Source organism: Chlamydotis macqueenii, chromosome 4 (assembly GCF_036417535.1).
Source record: "Chlamydotis macqueenii isolate bChlMac1 chromosome 4, bChlMac1.mat, whole genome shotgun sequence".
Taxonomy (NCBI): Eukaryota; Metazoa; Chordata; class Aves; order Otidiformes; family Otididae; genus Chlamydotis; species Chlamydotis macqueenii.
In genome coordinates this window covers 17637909-17659567 of record NC_141559.1, presented here as the reverse complement: position 1 = coordinate 17659567, position 21659 = coordinate 17637909, and the positions used below count along the sequence as shown (strand labels likewise).

At 45.0% G+C, this 21659-nt stretch overlaps 1 protein-coding gene across 2 annotated transcripts; it reads right to left on the bottom strand.

Moving 5' to 3' along the window:
- Positions 1-1769: 1769 nt before the first annotated feature.
- PPM1K (protein phosphatase, Mg2+/Mn2+ dependent 1K) lies at positions 1770-21227 on the bottom strand. 2 transcript variants are annotated; one of them, XM_086747125.1, is made up of 7 exons: positions 21127-21227; positions 17489-17982; positions 16803-16903; positions 9320-9485; positions 8649-8793; positions 7488-7622; positions 1770-7034 (listed from the first exon to the last, which is right to left on the bottom strand). In XM_086747125.1, exons 2-7 carry the CDS (start codon positions 17926-17928, stop codon positions 6903-6905), a joined length of 1119 nt encoding a protein of 372 aa, XP_086603251.1. In that variant the 5' UTR covers positions 17929-17982; positions 21127-21227; the 3' UTR covers positions 1770-6902. The 2 variants fall into 2 exon arrangements, with proteins under 2 accessions (XP_086603251.1, XP_010128333.2); XM_010130031.2 differs by lacking the exon at positions 21127-21227 and having other exon boundaries at positions 17489-18083.
- Between the last annotated feature and the right edge of the window lie 432 nt (positions 21228-21659).

The following is a 21659-nucleotide window of genomic DNA, read 5'->3' as shown; positions in this document are numbered from 1 at the left end:
AGGACACGCTGTTGATTCACTGGTGAGGTTAGTGTGCCACACAATGTACAGAGGAGGACAGGGTAAGCAAGCACAGAAACAGGGCTGATGTGTTGGGGGGGCACATTCTGCCCTGTCTTCCTGGGGGAGTTGAGTGACATTGCACTGGGGGTGTGGCTGGCCACAAAGGAAGGGGAATTTGTAAGAAATGGGACCAAAACTTGAACACAGCCACTGATGAACGTAAGCAGATTCATGGATGCTCAAGAGTCCACCGCGGGCCCTGGCACACTGCCCCGGCTGCGGCCCTGTGTGCTGTGGGGCAGGCAGGCCAGTGGGAGATGCAACATTGTTTTCCCAAGTGTGAATGTTTAGGAAAAGCTGTGAAGTCATTATTTTTTGGAGGGGAATGATCAAAAAAATGTAATGACCACATTAAATAAATGAAGAGTAAACCCAGACTACCAAGAGCCAGTGGTAGCTCAAACCCAGCCAGCTTTCTGGGTGCTGGGCCTTTGGCTGTCCCACCAGCACCTTGCCCTGGCAGAAGGGACTGCTCCCTTCCCACTTTGGGTGCCAGTGCAGCCTGTGCCACTTTGCTCTGCTGGGCAGAGCTGCAGGGAGGTTAAAGTGCTGCAGTGCTGAGCAAGAGCAAAGACAACCTCTGGGCAAGGGTACGTTACAAACGTAAATACCGATGTACGGGGTGTGCGTGTGTGCACGCAGAGCATGGCTCTTGCCCAACAGCAGTGACAAAAACCCTGTGTAATCAGCCACGACCCCTGCCCCATGCAGGTGGGCTGTGGGGGGTGTTGACACAAGCTGCCTTCAGCTCTGGGCAAAGCTTTCACCCCTTCCCAGGGGACCAGCTTCTGTGAGCGCCCCACATGAAAGCAAGGACTGCTGGGGGCCGTTTCCCAACTCCTGTGAAAGGGCAGGCGTGAGGCAAGGGCAAAGCCAATGGGTTTCCCAACACAGTACCCAAGCCACCAACTCACCTACCTGAGCAATGATTACTGTATGCTTACCACCATGGGATACATGCATCCATCTAGCAGATCATCGGCTCCAAGCTGAGCTGAGAAGGGGATTGGCAACAAAGGGTCACAAAAAAGGACTCACTTCAGTCCTAAAAGGAAGGGCTGGGGCTCAGCTGTAGGAAACTGCTAGGACTTCATTGAAGTCAAGGCTGCTCCTTTCAAGGGAGAGAATAAAAGTAGGTTTGAGTTCAGCTGTAAATGGAATAGCACTGCTCTCAGGGTTACTTCTGTGGGTGAGTTGAAACCCTTGGCTGTTATTTTTTCCTTGTCCTTTTTTTTTTAGGATAACTAAAAAGCCTTGAATGCATGCAGAAGCCAAAATACATTATTTTATTGAGGAGGCCTAATTTCTTTCCACTGTGTCACAGGATGACATTGCTCACCATGACAACTACCCACGGTGCTTTCCTGCTTCACAAAATAATTATTTTTTTAAGAGGGACTTGTTTTAGAGGGAGGGCTTTCTGATTACTTGGTATTGTAACATATCAAGAGACAAAAATAGCAAGTTGGAACATGTTGTCCTGATGCAGCAAAGCCCATGGACACTGACAGCACAGAGACAGAAGGTACTCTGCACTGATTATCACTGGATGAATGTCTTTGTAGACAAAGCCTTGGTTATCAGAAGCTTTTTATGGCAGGGGCTGAGGCCAAGGGACAGTCACAACAAAACCTGAGAAGCAGAAACTTTTCTGGTAGTTTGCAGTGCAATAGAAGATGAAAAATCCATTTGAAGTGACACAACTCTAGAAGCCAATTCTTTATTAAAAGATCTTTTAAGCATTCCAGTACAGACTTAGCTGCTCCACTGTAGCTTTGAACTGACGAAGACGAACAAATGTGTTTTTAAAAAAAAGGCAAAATGGACATTCTGTAAAATTAAGTACTAGATGAATTATGGACACTGATTACACCAAACATAAACATCAAATCACAGGAATTACACACAGTCTTAAGGCAAACTATGTAACGAATGTAATTGCACTTAAGTCTGTAGAAAGTTATGACACAAACCACTGCCCAAGGCCTCTAATTCCTGGGTCAAGAGGACACCCCGCTGGGTATCTCTGCATTGAGAGCAGCAGCTTGGGAACCAGGGAACACCCAGAGTGTTGCTAGACCAAACATTCAGCTTGGTGAGTGACCAATGGACCCAGCAGTGCCCAACTGAATTTATTTAAGATAAATTAATATTAGGCCAGTTTCACTGTTACCTGTTGTTTTGTGCTTCTCCCTTAGCTAGAAATCGCAATACCTTTGACCACAGGACATTCCCCTGCTGAGACAGAAAAGGTGATCTGATACCCTCATCCTACGGAAGTCAGCAGAAATCCTGCGGTGAATCTAAGCTTATCTCAATTTTCATTTCCCCCAAGTACGTAAATAGCAGTAATATTGCCAATTTCTCTCCACACTCCTCACTGTGTTGAGGATTTGGTGTTAAGCAAAGTGTTAGATTTCATCCCCATTTCAGTCTCTTGCACTGTGCTTGTGTTCCAGAGAGACTAGCCCTTCTAAATCAAGGTTGCAAATGGCATTTTAGCAAATTCCCTCTACAAAGTACGAAAAGACCCATTTCCAGGTGGTGGAGAGACTGAGCTGGAACTTCAGTTGCAGTCTCGGCAAGTGTCCCACTAAATCCTCCAGCAACATGAGACCCCCTGTGCATTCCATATCCTCACAGCTGTACAGCATTTTTGGCTTTCTGCACCCCCAGCCCCGCCTCCTGCAGTGCCTGTACAGTGAGAGATACCACTGCTCCAGGGGGAGTGTTCAGGCAAAAAAAAAATACCCTTACCAGATCCAATGGAGTCCAGAATCCACCTCTAAAAGGCAGGAAAAAAAAGCAAATATTTGTCATGGTTTGCTTAGTAGGTCACCCTTAATGTTCAGGTCAGTCTGTAATAAACAAAAAAATGCCACTCTTCTTGTTGAAACAACAGATGCACGGGAAAGACAGGGAGCTAGAGAACAAACTGCGATTCTGTTTCATTTCAAAGTGTAAGATACCTCTACCGATCCTTCAATACTAAACCTCTCTGACAGGCAACATCTGCTGTTAGGACAATATGCTCTTTGTCCTCAAACTGAAAGGAGCTCTCAGCTAGGCAAGAGAATTTTGCTGATCCCTGGGGTGTAAATCTTGTTGCTTGCAGAGCTGCTATAGGCAGCAGGAGGCTTATTATTGACTAGATAGAAAAAAAAAAAAAAACCAAAACCAAAAACCACACAGAAAAAAAAAAAAAACCACTGACAAACCTAGAAGTACAGCTTCATCGCAGCAGAGCAGTACCTAGCTCTGGTGGAGAACCCTGTGCCAAGAGGTTTGCTGGCCAGATGTTACCGCAGCACTGCTAATTTGATCCCCTGGGTCCACGATGACAAACCACTTCCATTTTCCCCAACATGGCTTTACTCAACTGACTTTGTAGTCCATGCACCCCAAATTCAGTGCCATACACCTATGTCCCACATTAACGTGTTGGCAAAGCTCATTCTGTCGACACGGTACCAGTGTCAAAACAGCCCCAAAACTGAAATGTAAGGGCAGGGACTTGTGCTAATGATTCTTCAGTGTGAAGTGTCAAATGATGAAAAATACATCACTCAGGAAATTGCAGTTTGTTCCTGACTTCTTGGAGAAAAACAAAGTTTGGTGCAGTTGCTGCTAAACCTTAGAGGAGTTCACTGTCACCTCGGCAGGAAAAAGCAGTACTGCGGTTCAGGAGGCAGAGGCCAATGGTCCTGGTAATGGAGTGTAGCTCCATCCATCAGTAGCTCATCTACTTCAGAACGAGATGCAGAAAACTACAGTGAAGAGGCAGGGAATACCCTGTGCGTAAGAAATGCCCCTCTGTAATCTCCTCTCAGTTATTGATTTGCTTTTGCTTAAAGCAAAATGGCTTGTATCTTATTTTTATCTATGTGCTAATTTATTTGTGACATTCATTGGTAGCTGTTCAAAGTGCCTGTTAAATACTGGTGAGTTTTCAACTTCAATACAACTAAGTGATTCCACAGGTAAACTGCACTGCATGCTAAATTCTTTCTCCCATCCATTTTCAAGCAGTTATGGACTGATCCTTCCTCTGAGAGGATAACCAATCTGTTAGAAGAAACACTTTTGTTCTCTATGAAATCAGGCAACCAGAAAGGGATAAAACAAAAACTGCCCAAAACCTCCAATGAGAAAAAAAAAAACAACTTGTCATTTCACGTTAGATCTGAGTCAGTGTTTAAAAGCTACTCTAACTGCCAGGTCATTCCTCAGAGCACCTGCTCCTCATCATCTGCAGTGTTTTTCATTAGCAGCCTGCATTTAATACCATGTCTTCAGCTTGGCAACTATCCAGCACTGCTAAAAAAAAAAAAAAAAAAAAATCTATGTCACGAACACCCTCAGCGCTCTTGATATCTTGTGTCTGGGTAGAGGGCCAGCCGGTGGAACAGAAACGAGCAGCATTTGGAACAGGACAAGGTCAATGGAGCTTGTCCAAATTCCTGCAGCTCCTCTCAAGCCTGGCTGACACTTGATACCAAAGCCACCCCCACAGCAACTCCCTCTCTGGAGCTTGACTCTAACCCTTCACAGGCCCAGAGTAAGACTGCTGCTGCTGTGGTTAACCCTTTGTTAGGAACTGTTGGACTTGCTGTTTTACCAGGTCACTTCTTTGGCAGGAGAAAGGCTGTCAGCTGTTCATGCTGCAGCACAAACCGGTCATAACAACAGAGCAGCTCTCTGAACCGCTGTCGGGTGCGACCTCTCCTCAAATGTTTGGGAGAAGCTGCGTTTTGCCATTTTTGCCACAAATAGGTTGTGGGAATCTCCAGACTTGCTGCAGACTGAGAAGCCCCTCTGCCTCAGGTAAGCAAGGCTGAGCCCGGGACCACAAGTAGCAAACATTCTGACCTCAGGTGAACACTGAACCGCAACCCTGGGGAAAATGTGGGGAGAGAGAAGGGATTACTACTGTAAACCAGTGATCTGCTCATTACGGAGGCCTGGGCAATGGCATCCAGTACAACAGAGATTTACATTTACCAATTCAGAAGCTTCTTTGTACTTAGAAACTGAATATACACCACGTAACACACCACACGATGGGACAAAACCAGCGTACTCTCTAAACACCTAGTACTTAATGCTGTCAGTACAACACTGTGCTCTACTGGGTGCTCCTAGGCTTTCGACCAGAGGCAAGGAAAAAATATGTGGAATGACTGCCTAAGGTGTAACCCTGGGCTGAAAGGAAAGGGCTAAAATTAATGAAGATGCGTACGTCACACTGGAAAATGAGAATCGGGCCAGGCATCTCAGAAATATTCTTCCTTATTGCAAGGTGATTCAGTATCAGCCAACCTCTCACTTTTTGTGTTTTGTTTTGTTTTTTTTTTTACAATTGTGTTGTTGGAAAAATCCATAAAACGAAAAATACTGTGGCAAGCCTGAGAAGAGCCCAGTTCTCTTCTGCCCATGTTTCGTTGCTACAGGGTGACCTGGAGGCCACAGGAGCTGCACACCTGATGTGGAGCGGACGAAGAAGGAGGTCTGAACGAGGCGTAGGACACACTAGGACAGATTTTCACCTGCTGCTGACACATCGCCTGCAGTCCATGTCACAGCAGTGATGAGCTGGCTCAAGAGCTCTGGCCCCCAGTGCCTCACTGGACACAAACTCCCTCCAGAAAGGGAAGTGGAAACGTGTCCTTTAAGTATGAAACTACCTTCTGGTGTCTGAATATCTGACACCTACTAGAAACAACACCCAAAACTTATAAAAATTACCTTACATTATTATAATGCTCTCTCCTTTCTCCAGCTGGGTTGCTTTGGGCATTTTACAGCTCCCTGTACACCATGAAGAGACACAGGAGATCACAGCTAACTGAAAGAAACCTTCAGCGAAGGGCAGGAAAATCCTCATATATTTAAGAAGATATAAATTCTCCTGTCTTAGACATCCAAAGAATCTTGATTAGTAAACTCTTTGAAATTAGCTGGTTTTCTTTTTTTTTTAAAAAAAAAAAGAAATTCAAGTTGATGCGAATCTCTGGATACCAAAGATGTGCAGCTTTTTCCCTCCTCTGTGCTCCTGTCAAGCACTGGCACACCAAAGAGAAGACAGTGCAAGGGGCATGGTCCACAGAGACCGTACAGGCTTTGCACCCAATGGAGAAACATTCCCATCTGTCCGACAGCGCGTGGCTCCAGCCTGCTCCGTCTCCTTGGAGCTAGAAGATCACAGATGATTGTGGTAAGAGCATAACCCCTGCAAAGCAGCACTGTCCTAGGAAGTTATTCAGCTACACCAAACGCCATTGGCATCAGAACCTAAACACTTTTGAAACTTCTCCCTTATTTTTCACCCACTTTTCATGAAGCACAGGGGAGTTTTGGGTGGCTGCACAGCAGAGGAAGACGACAAACTCACGTTTTGTCTACCTAAGAATACTCTGTTCCGCCGTGTATTACCATACAAAGAAGCCAGCATGTGGCTCAGACTCAGACTTACACAGCTGCCAGGTAACTACGGGTCCTGGGTAATATAGGTAGGTAGGTATGAAACAATTGTGCAACTGGGCTTAGGTGAAAGCCCCGAGCCTCACCTTTGTGAACAAAGTGATGTGCAGAGCTGCTGGGACTACAAACCCAAAGAAATAGCTGCCTAAACACCAACTGGAATAAATAAACCCAGCAAAATGCGATCAGCCATAAGCAACAACGGAGCATTACGCACCGAGGGAACAGTGGCATCTTCTATAACACTGGAAACAGAAGAGATGGACGAGACACTGAGTCAACGTATGAACAGATGGATGTGTTCTCTTGTAGCACACTGTGTCCAGATTATGGCAGGAAAAGTTAGCAGTGGCAGGTCTTCACGCCCACCTCCCGCTGGAAGCAAAACTGCGGCTGAAGGAGAAGTTGATCTCACTGTTTTTGTACTTTCCCCATGCTCCAAATGGCACTATGACAATTGTGCTGTTGTCTTCACTGCCAAATTGTATTGCCTGAGAGAAGAAACAAATTGTCAGTATCATCATCTTGCTTGGAAAAGGAAACAAGCATCAGGGTGCATGTAGGAGAGCACACCCTGAGGCCCAAGACTTCCTTGCCGCTTGCCAGTCCTCATGCTGCATTCTGGTATGCCCCAGAGCTTTCCATAGGATATGCCACCATCCAGAACCCTGGTGAGAAACTGGCCATTTCTGTCTATGCTGATGACATATTCAGCACAGGAATAAACTGCACTTACAGTCCCATGCAGTTCAGTGGATTGTGAGCTAAGCAAGTTAATTGAAATTATACCCAGCAAGGATGTGGCAAGACCCAGCGTAAGGAAAAGGCCAACTGAATGTCTCAACCAGCACAGTTCAATTCACTTGAATATGTGGTCGTATACTTGCTGGGGTTTTTTTAAATGAAACCAAACAAAAACCAGCAAGCATTTGGTATGGCATTACCTGCTCAGTAACAACGTGGGCAGCTTCAGCAGGATCGTGGCACTGGTTAATGAAGTCGCAGATCTCCTGGCTGTTCACAATGAAGTTAATGCCGTCTGTAGTAAGGACCAGGAAGCTGTCATCTGCATGATGCAACTGCGATAAAGGCACACAGTATGCACAATGATGGAGCAAGTGCTGCAGGGCAAAGTAACTCCTTTCATTTTTTTTTTACATTCTGTTGCAAAGCACTTTTTCTGGGGTTGCTGAGTGCTCTCCTGCTTTCCATGTAAGGACTAACTGGAACCCCGAAACCTTCAGCTAGCCAAAGGCTGCCCCTTGGATCCTCCAGCACATCCATCAGTTGCACAGACTGTCTTAAGGTATTTCCCGTTCGAGGAAGCAGCCCTCTGCATACACACAGGGCAAAAGACCAGATCCATACACTACCCAGTAAACAAAATGCTTCCTTAAACTGAGGATTTCAAAGAGGACATGACACTACTGTGGTCATCTCCCTAAATCCCTCAGGCCTAGTGGGTGGCGTTTACTTAGGACCAACTGAATATAAGTTCCCCAGGCCCTGGGAGGTCCACTGGGGAAAAGTATTAAACAGAATGTGAGCTGAGAGGAGAGTCTTCCTACAAAAGTGAAGGCAACTGTGCTGAATACCTTCTGGGTGGTTAATTTGTTTTCCAGTCAACTACAGAGCTATGGTGAGATGCATGCAACTCCCCTTTCCTCCTTTGTACAAACCTCCATGTATTCTGCTTTTTTCAATGACAGCCCATCAATATCCCACCTAGTTCTCAGTGATGGTTTTATATCAGCATTCACCTCAAAATTACCCATTTGACCACAAGCCCCAAACAGACTAACACCTTTGTATTTCAGTAACAGATATCACGTGTTATCTTTCCTCCCTCATCCTATATTGTATTGTGATTTAGAAGTTGATCTGGTTGAATTTAGTATCAGTGCCAGATTCTTTTCTGACCTGTTACTGTTAATCCAAAATGACTTGGAATTGGCCTCTGGGTACTTCACCACAAATAAAAATCAACGCATGGTCATCAGGCTTCACATGGGCACATGTTGTGGGCGTACCACCACCTGCATCAAATACCTATGATGCCCCTTACTCCGAATGTTGCTGTCCCTGTTAACCAGACCTTCTTTTACCTGAACCCTTTTTGTTTCTGGTTGGGCTATCACACCACTGTTTTTAAGATCCAAATCTCCTATGCTCCGCGTCATTGCAAGTCTACCGTTCACATGAGGTTGTCCCAAACTGTTCCAGGCAACGAAGCCACCGCACTTCCTAATCCTGTCCAGAGGCACAAAAGAAAAAGTGAATATGAGTTATTGCTGTGCACCGTTTACCCCATCTGCAATTCCTGACACTAGCTACTGATGTGGAATGGGGTACAGAGGACCTAAGCTGGAAGACTGAGGGTTGGCTTTTGCTGTTTGCAGGGCTCCACAGAAGAGATGTGGCTTGGGGGGCTGAGTCCTGACCTGGGGAACCATAGTGCATTTCTGCAGGTCTTGTCTCTAACTCGGCAGTCTTGGTAAGTCTGAACCAAATGGCCACAGCTCTGTACCGAGTCCTAGCTATGCTGATCTTCCTGCTGAGACAGTTTACGCTCATGCAGGGCTTTCCACATCCCCAGTCCTCTAAATGGAACCAGATTAATTAACTGGAGCTGTGCTGCTTTCTGCCAGCTCAGAGGTGATTTTGGGGCATTATGTGCAACTCTCTGCTTTCTTCCAGCCACAACCCAGCAGCAGAACACGAGCACATCCTGACTCAAGCCATTCCCTGGGAAGCCACATCATCAGCCAACAGGTACCTTTCCTTCTCCTCCTTTCTTTCTGGAGTATGGTCAGTGGTGAGTTTCATGGCCTTTCCCTTTCGACATAGCAGAGCACGGCTGTCTCCCACACTTGCCACAACCAGCTCGATACCATCCCGGAGCAGAGCCACTGTTGCTGTGGTCCCAGAGTTCATCAGAGTTGCTATAAACGTCACATCAAACAGAGAGGTTTTAGCACTGCCTCAAAACATGGCACCATTTATAACAGCAAGAGTTTCAACTGGTAAAATGAAGACAACTCGTGCTCTACATTACCAGTAAGTAACTGCTTTTAAGTTTAAACTAAATCTACATTTAGAAAAGAAAATACAGCAAACATGCATGCATGTAGGACCAGGGGGAGAGAGGGGAAGTGGAAAGGATAAGTATTTATGTGCAACAACATGGCTCCATGCAAAGAGGGCAAGTGGAATAAAAGCGGTACAAGGTACAGTGGCTTCCTTTCAGCTTGCAGCAAACAGTTTTTCTGCCCCGCTAGCTCAGCTCCAGTTACAGGGTTACCGTCCTTATCCTTGGGCACAGTGACTGCACGGGTAGCCCACCATAAAGTGATGGTTCTTCCCTTCTGTTAGGTGGTGAAGTGGGCAATTGAGTAATGGTAATTGTACCTCCACAGAGTTCACCAGAACAGAAACACTAGATCACTCCTTTACCCCAGTCTGTAGGGTCCTCCTGTTGCTATCAGAGTTGTTACAATCTGCCTCTGCTTCCTCCGGTCTTGCCAAGAGACAGAGGGTTCAGCCAGCAGGCCACTGGCTTTTTTCAGAAAGGGACACTGCTCCTTTCAGACCTGTCAACTTGCTGGATGTCCCAGCACAAAGGTGAAGCTGGATCCTGCCTTGCCTTGTGCCTGCAAACCAATGCAGTCAGCTGGCAGTGGCTCTCATCTGCCCCAGGCACTGGTGGGGTCACTTGACAGGGGTGTACGGTGACTGCCTAGAGGGCAAACCAGAGCCCTTGCTGCTGCCTGCTCTTACTGGGTAAGGGAGTGAACTGAGCCTGCGTTCAGGGAACTGGTTGGATTATCTGCGGCCAGTAAATTTAAGGGTTCTCATTTCAATTTCTACAATGCTTTAGAAAAAAAGAAATGCTTGAAAAAGAAAAATGCAAGTCTGCCTATTTCAGAAAAGATCTGTGGTTTTATCTGTGGTGAAGAAAATGTCCAGCTTTCCTATTTTGTTTGCTTTTTGAGAGGAGCAGTCCCATTTTACAGTCAGTATCTTCCCTTCCTGCAAATTATGCAAAGGTAACCCAGTGAGAGGTGCCTGGAAAGTGGTAACTCCTGCTGACTTGAGCTATTACAGTAAAATGTTTGGCTGGGACAAGCTATTGCCAGGAATACATTTGCATTCACAGCCAATGCAAATCCCCTTGAAAGGTCCTCTGTAGGTCTCCTGCATTCTGGGATTTTCCAGTTTTTCCAGGTTCTAAAAGCAAGCCAGTTCGAGAGGGGTTTGGGGCTAACTTAGGAATCAGAATCCCCAGTTATCCTCCTGTTTTCACATGACTAACAGTTAAAGATCTTTCCATCACCACTTCTGCAGAGCTCAGCTACAACTACACGCACTCCTACCTCTGCATGGGGAAGGTGGGATGGATCTGAGATAGGAGTGCACGTTTAAGCCTGGGGAATGCCAGCCAGCCCCATCTCTGACCAGCTTGCCAGCAAACTGCGTATGTGCAGCACAACCCTCTGTGGACTACAGAAACAGAAATGCGAGTGCTCTGGGATCTTAGCGACCTCTTTCCCCAGCCCTCCAAGGTCTCAGCACCCTGCAAGCAAAACAGGGCTGGGAGTAAATTGAAGTGCACAAAGCCCTGAAAGATGCATTGAGCCTTGTTGTGCAGCAAAAGCAGTGAGTTGATGAAACAAAGAAAACTCACAAAACAGTCTAAACTAAGCTTGCGTTATTATTTAAAACAGGTATTATTACTGCAGTGAGGACTTGGTTTAGCTATACACTTAACCAATACGTCAATCGTGAACATCAACCATGGGGACCTAGGTCAAATCTTGGGACTACATTAAAGCTGCCATGCAGGCTACAATATTCAAAACTACGTAGATGCCAGCAGCTTCTGACTGTCCAGGTAAGCACTGACATCCTGTTTCTAATTTGAAGCAAGGCCTAATCCAGTGCAGCCTCACTTTGAGGCACACTATGAAAGCAAGATGCTAACAAGTACCAGTGCGATTAGAAATTTTAGTAGAACCAGTAAAATACCTGTTTTAGACAACAGTTAAAAAAGCGAAATTAAGAACTTACATAGAACTACCTTTTTATTTCACAGAAAATACATTTTATTTAGACGTTAAAATTAATGTAGAACTGCCGCTACTCTCCCATTTCATTCCTTGGTTTTGGAACTATGCTGACAAACATAAGCAGTTTCTGAAATAGTTAAGATCTGTAGTCTTTAATTTATAAGTGACTGGAAACATTTGGATATTCAGGTGAATCTGCACCTTTCAAGTGTAAACTCTCAACACCAAAAGAGCTGCTATCACAAAATTAAGGGATGGTACTAAAGAATAAGTCAAGATAATGTTCAGAATTGTGATAATGGTTACAGTGACTTGAGCTTTATAAACACTTATGAGTTAAATAGCACTCCCAGAAAAAGAAATGCTGCTCACGCTCTCTTCCTTGGAACCAGTTCATGATCTGGGTTGGGATGCAAGAACATGGATCTAGCTAGACCACACACACTATGTGATTTCTAGCACAGCTCCAAAACACAGGAATGATGATGGGATAACATTTCTAATGCTTTATTACAACTGCTGCTAGGTTATTTAATAATATCCAAATACATTGCATCAGCATATATGTTGGTTTTAACAATTAAAGAGTTTATTTTGTTTTCCTAACAATATCACTATAAAACTAAGATCTTTCAATAGGTTCTTAACACTCACTGGACAACTTTTACTGCAAGTCATCTCAACTAATGTGACAAAGAGGATGTGGGAACCTTCCAGTAGTCCAGGCTAGGAACCGCCGGACTCCTTCACCTGGGACAAAATTAAGCAGATCTCTCTTTCCACTGAAGCCCAGCATATAGTGTCCAGGGCCTCCAGTTCTAGAGCTGCTGACCAGGTACAGTGTCTGCCACAAATAACACGCACACAGAGGCAAATAGGAAATTCACCCAGGGACTTTGTTCAAACAAAATAAACCTGCAACACTGGAGATGAAAGAATAGGAGCTGCAGAACAAGGGAAGCAGTCACTCTTGGATTTGCCTGCATTGTCTTTTCCAGGTCATATAGGAAGTACTTGAGGCTTACACATGCATCTTTGGCCACAGATAAATCAGCCTTAGTATTTCTGGAGAATTGCCACCGTTTATGCCTTCTCACTACAACTCTGTGACAAAACCAGTTTAAATTCAGTCAATATAAAAGCTACTTTTTTTTTTCTTCCCCCCCTGCCCCGTGGAGGTAAGTAACCAACCAACAAATCAACCAAATAATTATATCAATGCTAGAGGACCAGCTGTCTCATGCATGGCAAGTGGTCACTCTGAAGAGCATCTTCAGTACAAGATGTGGCCGAGTTTGTTTCCTCAAGGTTATTTATTTGTTTTTATATATATATTTATACATAGGACAAAAACGGGGAGTTCAATCCAGTGCCAACTATAATGGGGCCATCCTAAAGGCACTGAATATATGACTTGTTCTGACCTCTGGGCAAGTACGCAAAATAAACACCCCTTTTATATTGTAATTGGTATCTTCTAACTTAAGTTATCAGGGCCCTTCGATAAAAAGGCTGCCTTTGTAATGCTAATGAATTTATGAATTTTAACTACAATTTCTGCAGCTCTCCCTTTTCTTCAGTGTTGCAGGTTAACATATTCAAAGAAATAAAAATCATATGTTTGAATAGTAACTTAAAAAAAAAAAAACAAAACCAAAACCCACTACTTTTTAAATTTAGTTATTTTTAAACAACTTTTGCTGTTTGCTCAGCATAATAAGATTCCAGGAGTGTCTTTCAAACATAGATACATCTGTTAATACCTGGCTATGTTTAAATAAGATGGCTATTCCAGAAGTGAGTGGCCAATGTGATTAGAGCTGGATGCACTGAATGTGGAGGTCGATGGAAAGACCCCCTGTTGTTTTCTCTGAGTAGTGGATCACAGTGAACAGAAGCAGTTGCAGTACCCTGCAGGACTGCACCAAGCCAGGAGAGGGTTTGTCTTACATTTCTCCAGAGATTCTAAATTTCCTCAAGCACATGATTTACTTCTTTATTTCTGTCCTAGCTGAACAAAGCTAATCAGCCTTTGCATTTCAGTTTTTAAGGCTGGTCAAAAACACCAGGAAATTCTGTCCATCTATGTTAACGGTTGTCCCGTGGCTAATGATATATTTGCTGGACGTGAGCTTCCTTTACTGTGTCCTATACCTAAGTTTAGCAGTGACTTAAAAGTGATTTGCTCTACTTAAATGCATGGAAATAAATGAAAATGCATTTCTGAAGAGGTATCAAACACCATGCTTCAGGGCTCAGCTGTTAATGATTAGAAAGGATTTAGGTGGAGGGCAGATTATGCCAGATCTGCCTCCAGCAAGTTTCTTATACTTTTGTGTGAAACAACAGGTACAGATCACTGTCAGCAGAGACAGTGGACCAGTCTCCAGTGGGTCAGTAGAGCACACCAGACACAGTAGCAGTATCTGGAACACACACATACACACATATATATATACACACACCTTTTTTTAAATTGAAAGCTCACAGGAACTATTAATTTTAATTGTAAAGTGATCTACAAAGGGGCATGTCGTTGAAGACATACCTAGGTGCTCTAACAAGGCACATACATAGTTCTTTTAAATTTGTGCCATTGTATGAGGTTTTTACCCCTTAAATGGTACTATAAACAATGCATCAAACAAAATCCACGCAATTTTGGCTACATGGATTTGTCCCAAGAGTCACGTTCCTTCAAGCACCCAGGGACACACTTTCAAAGCTGGCTGTGTGTTAGTAAAGACCTAGACATCCTGAACATGTGCCAGGTTTCTTTGCAGATACAGTGAAAGGAGTGAACCCTGGCATGGTTGTCTACAACAAGACTAAGCTATTACTTTCCACTTTGTCAGTTATGGCCAGGTTTTGAAAGGAGGTCAGTCTTGGGAAGCATCCAGCGTATCCCAGATACCCAGTGTTACACAACCAGCCACCATATTCAAGATACTTCAGCAACAGTCTTGACTGTCACATCTAGAATAGCCACAATTAATCAGAAATTTTGCTGGCAAACTGAATGAGTCTGGAAGTAGGCTTCTAACAAGGATACATGCCAAGCATTGAAATTTTATGTAACTTTCAAAATAGCAACAACAACAACAAAAATATCCACACCAAGCAGTCAACATAGTATTGAATTACTTTAACAACAGATATGCAAAAAGTTTAATTTGTTTAGAAATCTGCACTTGTCTTTGCACCCTGTTACTCCACCCTTTCCCCTATAGCTTGGTTTTCAGCTGGGCAACCGGTTAAGAGCCCTGGGCACTGTCTCCTGCAAGAACTTGCAAGTGCTCAGTTTACCTGAGAAACACTGAGTACTTGGCAGAGTGTGGCCCCTGTGAATGTTTGACAATGCTTTTGCCCTCTATTTTGCTTGACCTCAAGCTTTTTTTAATGAAGAGGGTTTGTCCAGTATCTTGGTAACCATTTCATAAATTTGCTGGCATTTGCATTACGTTTCATTAAGCAGCACCAGTTAGTTAAATGATATGAAAAAAATCCTATAAACAGTTCCCAAATGCTCAGCTTGCTGCACAACTTGTCTGTCAAATGTTGTTGTTATCCAATTCCATAAGTCTCACGTACAAAATGCTATAATCAGAAACCATTTTCAGAGTTACAGAATAATACACCAAGTACAGTTCCCAATCCTTCTCCTCAGGGAGCTTAACAGAAGTCACATCAATGAGCCAAGCCAGATCTTCACGTTAATTAAAATGAAAGGTCCTTATCCAGGGAAGCCCATAAGCCTGTATTCAGATGCTTTCTTGAATTTGAGCTTTTAAGAAAACGTACTTGGAAGGAGGCTCTTGGATAAAAAGCACATCTGCTCTACTCAGGTATCTCTCATGAGCTCAGTTAAAACTCAGCCCATAGGTCAAAAGTGACTCTGGACTTTTAACCAGATCACTATTTTTTAAAGTACTTCAATATAAGAAAAAAAAAAAGGGCTGTAATGGGGAAAAGAGCGTTATAGATATAATCCCCCTTTTTAAGAGCTGCATTTTGGAACTTAAGACTTTTTTTTCCTGATACCCCTGATACCTTAGCTTGTACCAGGAAAGAGGAAAGGTGTGTGTCCCTCACAGTGCTGCAACAGCCAGGCTACCTGGCCTGCCATGAAGTATCTGAGTCCACCTGGAGTCATCTAGCACTTCAAGTGCAGGAAGCCACTCCAATTGCTTGATTGTATTCATTCATTACTTAAGAAAAGTAGCTTGAGAATACAGTATCACTTCAGTCGCTAGAGGGCTTGTTGACTTCAAGTCTTTCTTGGAGAGACACTTTCTGTTCTTCTGAATCAACCTCAGTCATTTTGCCAGCACCTGCACGAGCACCGGGACAGGTTTTTCGTTTGGGTTTTGTGGTGATGGTTTTTTTGGTTGGGTTTGTTTTGTTTTGGCTGAGGAAACTCCTGTGACAGAACTGGGATGGGGAATGCTATCTCCCTTCCCAGGTTACCCTACTTCAATTGCTGAAACTGGAACTTCTGATGTACTTAGACTCTAGACTACATAGAACTTGATTAACAGCCAGGACTAAGGAATCTAAAAGGGCTGATGCCAGCTTTACCACAGCCAACCTTATTTTCCTCTTCACTGCTTTTTTCCCTTTCATACCCAGCTACTCCTGTGATTCTGTTTGTGCAGAAGCAACATCAGTTGTATTAATTTTGGCTTACGTTCCTCCTCAGGTGCAGCAGCAAAGTTAGAAAGTGGAACTTCTGACTCTGTTGCTTTTAACACATAGGAATAACAGCTTCTTTTTAAAAAAGCAAACATACACACACCCCCCCCACCAAAACTCCCGACAAAAAAACCCAAACCAAAACCCCCTTCCAGGTTTCCCACAGAGTAAAGTTATGCTCCTTGCAAATCTAAATCACTCTTTGCTGACTTGACAAACACTTTACTTGGCAGAATAATGTTAAGAGAAATTAATTTATGATTATGCTAACATTCAGATTAATAACTCCCCCAGTAAGTTTGATTTAGACTTTTTATAGCTTTTTCACTTTAAGGAGGTAAAGCATAAATGTTTCATTTGCAGTAAGTGATCAGAGCAAAAATCTATGTTAAGTAAAACTGCTTTCAAGGATTTTTCTGGACATTTTACTACAAAACTACTGAGCAAATATGAAAAACCTTATTCCCCACACCCAAACAAGTAGAATATTTTTTTACCTACCATCAGGAGACAGATGAGTGTGCCTTTCATATGCTTTGTTTATTTCTAGAAAAGCTTTGTTCAAAACATTTTCCAAGTTCTTCTCCTGAGCAAGAAATTCTCTGGAAATAAACATGCAAACAGGAAATTAAACTTCTTTCCAAGAAGTATACTTTTTGATCAATCTCTTCCATAGCCTTATCTCCTGCCTGCATGGATTGAATAATGCTGGATTTCAGTGAAAAGGGAGTATGATTTTACTAATGACCTGCACTGGAAGCATAATCCTGTAATTTTGCAGACAGAGAACCCTCCTCTTCCAACACCCAGGGATGTGACACAGAGATACAGAAGAGTGCAAGCAAGCCACAGGTGAGCCATCACAGTGACCTCATCTGAAAAGAGTCAATTCACACTCTCTCTGTGTTCCCAGCCCTCTTCTAGAAGGTGGGTACAATCACATTTTCCTCTCTTGTCTTTGTAGGCTTGCTCCACGGGGCAGTGACCATACAGAATAAGTAGTTCGTAGCACGTCTGCTGTAACAGGGACTGTTCCAGTCTGGTGTTCCTGCTGCCCCATTGGGCTAGGTGGCTATATAACCTAGGATGATCAGCAACAATGTACAACCCACCAGTTCCCTTTCAGTACTAAGGAAGGAGTCTCTACTGTAATTAATTTGACACGCGTTCACTTGATGCACACTTACTTAATATATTTTTCCATGTACTTATCACAGAAGTCTGCTGCTGCTGTCCCGCCATGTCCATCATATACTGCAAAGTACAGGACATCCTCTGTCAGCTGAGCATAATCAAACCGGTCTTCATTTTCCTTCCGCTTCCCAATATGGCTAGCGCAGCCCACTTTAGCCAGGCTGACTTTTGGAATTGGCTTCCCATACTTTATGCTTGGTGGGAGGAGAATAGGTTCGTCAATGCGATTGTCCCAGATGCCAAAGGTGTCCCAAGTGGTAGGTCGCCCACTCCCATCTGGATCAAAGCGGGAAGCACGGGGCTCGGAGGTGGAGCTGTAGCACACAGCTGTCAGACGCTTCTCGTCTTGCAAGAGGCGGGACGTCAGCACAGCTCTCCTTCTTACTTGATACCCTCCGTTTCGTACCAAATTAATTAAAGTAGCTGTTGACATAACTTGTCTTCACAGAGATTCGTAGGAATGAAAGATACAGAGCTGCTGGAATGTCTTCGAGAACAAAGAGGAAACCGATCAGGAAACAAGAAGCACAGGAAGGGGAATTTTCAGTTACATTCTTCGGGAAACAATGTCACCCTCAGAGCCCGCATAGCACAGCACTGCCTGCATGACTCACTGAGAAACAATCCTACACAGACCAGCCCACATCTAATGGGGAGTACCGCAGACAGATCAAGGTAAGGCACTTCTGCTGGCCACCTGCATAACAATATCCTGAATTCTCAGACGTTGAAGAGCTTGTGATGGAGCAAATGACAGCAATAATGACTTTGCTCCATATCAGCTAAAATATGAATATGTGAAAATATGAGGTAAGGTCATGAAAATGATCTTATCATGCATGCCCTACAAACAACTGCTGAAACATCTGCACTGTGGCTCCCGGGGGGAAGGCAGGAGAAATATATTTGCTTAGATTTTAAAGAGTTTTTTCATCTGCATATGATATTTGGTTCTGTCACATTTCTTGAGGACTTGAACAATACTTTTTATCGTAGACTTGTGAAGTGAATTGTGATTTTTTTTAGGCTATCTAATAACGACTGCTAAGAGTGTAGCCATGGACCAACACAATTGCACACAGAAACTTCCCCCCAAAAAAATCCATGCAGCTCTTTGCTATTTTGTCTGGCCTGCAGTTCTCTGCCACCTAACCCTGAAATGGGCTCCCTTGGCTAACACAAGCAAGCAAGATCTTCGACTGGCTTCTCATATATCTTTTCCAGCCCAAATAAATTAAACACACCACTTGGCTCAGCACAGATAAAAATTCACTAATGATGATTCGTCTAGCATGCTGAAAAATGTTGAAAGATTGGCTTATTTAACCTTTTGTACAGTAACACTCGACTTGATGAAAGTCCAGCAGGCTGGGATGCAGTTTGTAGTAAGCCCATGTTGTTGCACCAGAATAATTTGACCATCAAGTCACTGTAACTAACCACATTAAATTTTAAGTGAGGGATTTCTAACTTAATTGCTCAAAGTTTGCTGAGAGCAAAATTATGAGTGAAAGATATTTTATGCTATAATAAAGGAATTTAAAATATACAGGCTTATGGTGAATGCCAAAATTAAAAAAAAAAAAAAAAAAAAGACAGCAGGGTGGTCTGACATAATCGAGCAGCAAAGAGCAACACATGTACCCCAGAGATGCTGTAATTCTGGGCTGGAGTGCCTTGCCGTTTGTGCTTTCCCCATGCCAATCACAATTGTATCTGTAGATCTGAAACATTTGTTAAAACTACTTTTAAAACTTAATAGACAAAATACAGGTGCTTGCAAAAACACACAGTCAAAGGTAACTTAATAAGTGGTTCCTTTAGCAGAAAATGGCTGTGACTCCAGGAGCTTCCTGGAGGCCTCCATTACACTTGTCCCTCACAGCTCAAAGCAAGTTGCTTTAGATGCTCTTGGTTCACCTTTCATGTAGTCTTAGATGAAGAAAGGTTTCTTTGCTTAGCACTTAGAGAGTAGCTGTCAACTTGATAAAAGGCCGAACATGCTGGGAATCACAGCTGTTGCACCAGACAAATGTAGGCTAGGCCACCCGGTGAGTGGAACTGACCACTTGGAATTTTAAGATTTTCCATTTTATTGCAGGGTGGCAGCAATATCAAATCCTTATTTCAGTATATTTACAGGTATTTAAAAACTGATTTACTTTCTTGAGTTGCTTTTTCTTTTCTGTTACCCTTGACTCATAACAACAGTATACTAACTTCCTTCTGTGAAACACAGCACGACTAAATTGAAAGCTTGACAATTGCCAAAACCCACACTTGGCTTCACTTCTGTCAGCTTGAAAGGAGAACATAAAATGTTAGCTCTATTTAGATTTTCTAGTATCCACAGCATGATTCAGAGGATTAAAGAAAAAATCTAAGCTAATCAATGTGTTTGTTCCCTATCAAATTCAACTCTCAAAAGGCCCTTTTTTTCCAGGCAAGCATAAATACTGATGACAGCGTTGCCTTTCAAGTGTTTCTGCAAATCAGGAGCAGGAACCTGATTGTTAGTTTCTGTGATGCAGGTAGTTATGTTTTCAGTTGGACATGTAACAGTCTGTGCTTTCCTAACCGGTATGTTTGCAAGCACAGGGCAAGCCTATCTGGGCAAAACAAGACCGAGGTATTGTTAAGGTGGGGCACTGATGTTAAAGCCAAAGTCCAAGACAGAGATGGAAATCTGTTTTGAGGTGCTCTATCGGATCCTTAAAGAAATTGTATTTCCGCCCCTGTCGGCAGGACTATGCTTAAAGTGAATGAAGTGAGTGATTAAACTGTACTTCAACATGCACGGTGTTCCTTTTACAGGCTGTCTGCTTCTTGGCAGATGGAAATTTTCCAGACCATGAGAAGGAAAGGGAGGAAAAAAAAGAAACCCGGAAGACAGAGAAGGCATGACTGCTGCCCTGGGGAATTAAATGTATTTAAAAAGGAATTTAAGACTCTGAACACATATAAGTGCACTTGCCTCACATGCTTTCCAAACCCCACAGATGTGTGCAGTACTGTACATTTCTGTATGTCAAGCTCATGTTAAATGAGAGGTTTTTTTTAAAATCAGTGACAATGTAATCTCGCCTCCTGCCTGGATAATAAGCCACACAGCCAGCAGCAATTTAAAGAGGTTTCTACCGCTCTTTCCTAATTATGAATTAGTACACCACCGAGTGACCGCGCTAGGACGGGTGTGTTCAACGCACACAAAAGCTGTGCAGTGACGTTAGGCAGCGCCGCTCCAGCCTCTGAGGAGAGACGGATGCAAGCAGCGCGGATCGCTCACGCAAGCCCGTCCGTGCCGGGAGAGGCGTCTCTGCCGCAGCCTTTCCCCTCCGGCTGCGCCGGGCGGGCGGGCCGGCGCCCGCTCCTCGCTTCCCCACTGCCGCCTTTGTGCGCGGCCTGACGGCGGGGGGCTCGCCGGGCGGCCGGCCTTCCCCCGCCGAGGCTCGTGAGGCCGCACCTGCCGCCGGAAGGGACCGGTGTCGGGGTAAGCGGCAGCGGAGCCGCCGCAACGGCCCCGCCCCAGCCACCGCCCCAAAGCCCCGAAACGGGCGAGCGGAGGGAGAAGTTTCCGAGCCCCGGCTCCCCGCTTCCCTCCCTTACCCTGCGGAGGGGCCCCAGCCCTTACCTCCTTCCGCGCCCGGGCAGCCGGCAGCGGCGGGCAGCTGCGCCCCAGCGGTGCGAGAGCGGCGCCTCCCCGGTACGAGGCTGCAGAGGCGCGGGCCCCGCTCCCGCCCGCCTGCTGGCTTTTCCCCCCGGCCCCGCCCCGCCGGCCAGCGGGAGCGCGCCGGGCCAATCGGGCGGCGGCCGGGCCGCGCCGCCGCAACCCTGCCCCCCGCCGCTCCCAATGGCGGCCGCCGCGGCGGCCGAGCCTCCCCCACCGCCCCCGCCCCGCCCCGCCCCGCGTACCGCGCGCCTGGCCGTGGGCCGTGGCGGGCCGCCGGGAGCAGGCAGGGGCCCGGCTGGGGAGGTCGGCGGCCCGCGGGGAGCAGAGCCCTAGGGCGGCTCTTGCTTGGCTCCCTCCGCCCCCTCGCAGGGAACCGAACAGGTACGGCCTCGGCGAAGGCGTGGGGCCCGTGGCGCTGCACAGGCCCTTATTTGCGCTCTGCCGGCCTCCTCGCCCTGCGAAGCCGGTCTCGGCCAGGTGGAAAGCTCGACTGC

Coding starts and splice junctions, on each gene's coding strand:
- PPM1K (XM_086747125.1), bottom strand. CDS start 17,928: ATGTCAACAGCTACTTTAATTAATTTGGTACGAAACGGAGGGTATCAA. Junction 16,904..17,488: donor TACATGGAAAAATATATTAA/GTAAGTGTGCAT, acceptor GTTTATTTCCAG/AGAATTTCTTGCTCAGGAGA. Junction 7,035..7,487: donor CCCACGTTGTTACTGAGCAG/GTAATGCCATAC, acceptor TTCTTCTCTCAG/GCAATACAATTTGGCAGTGA.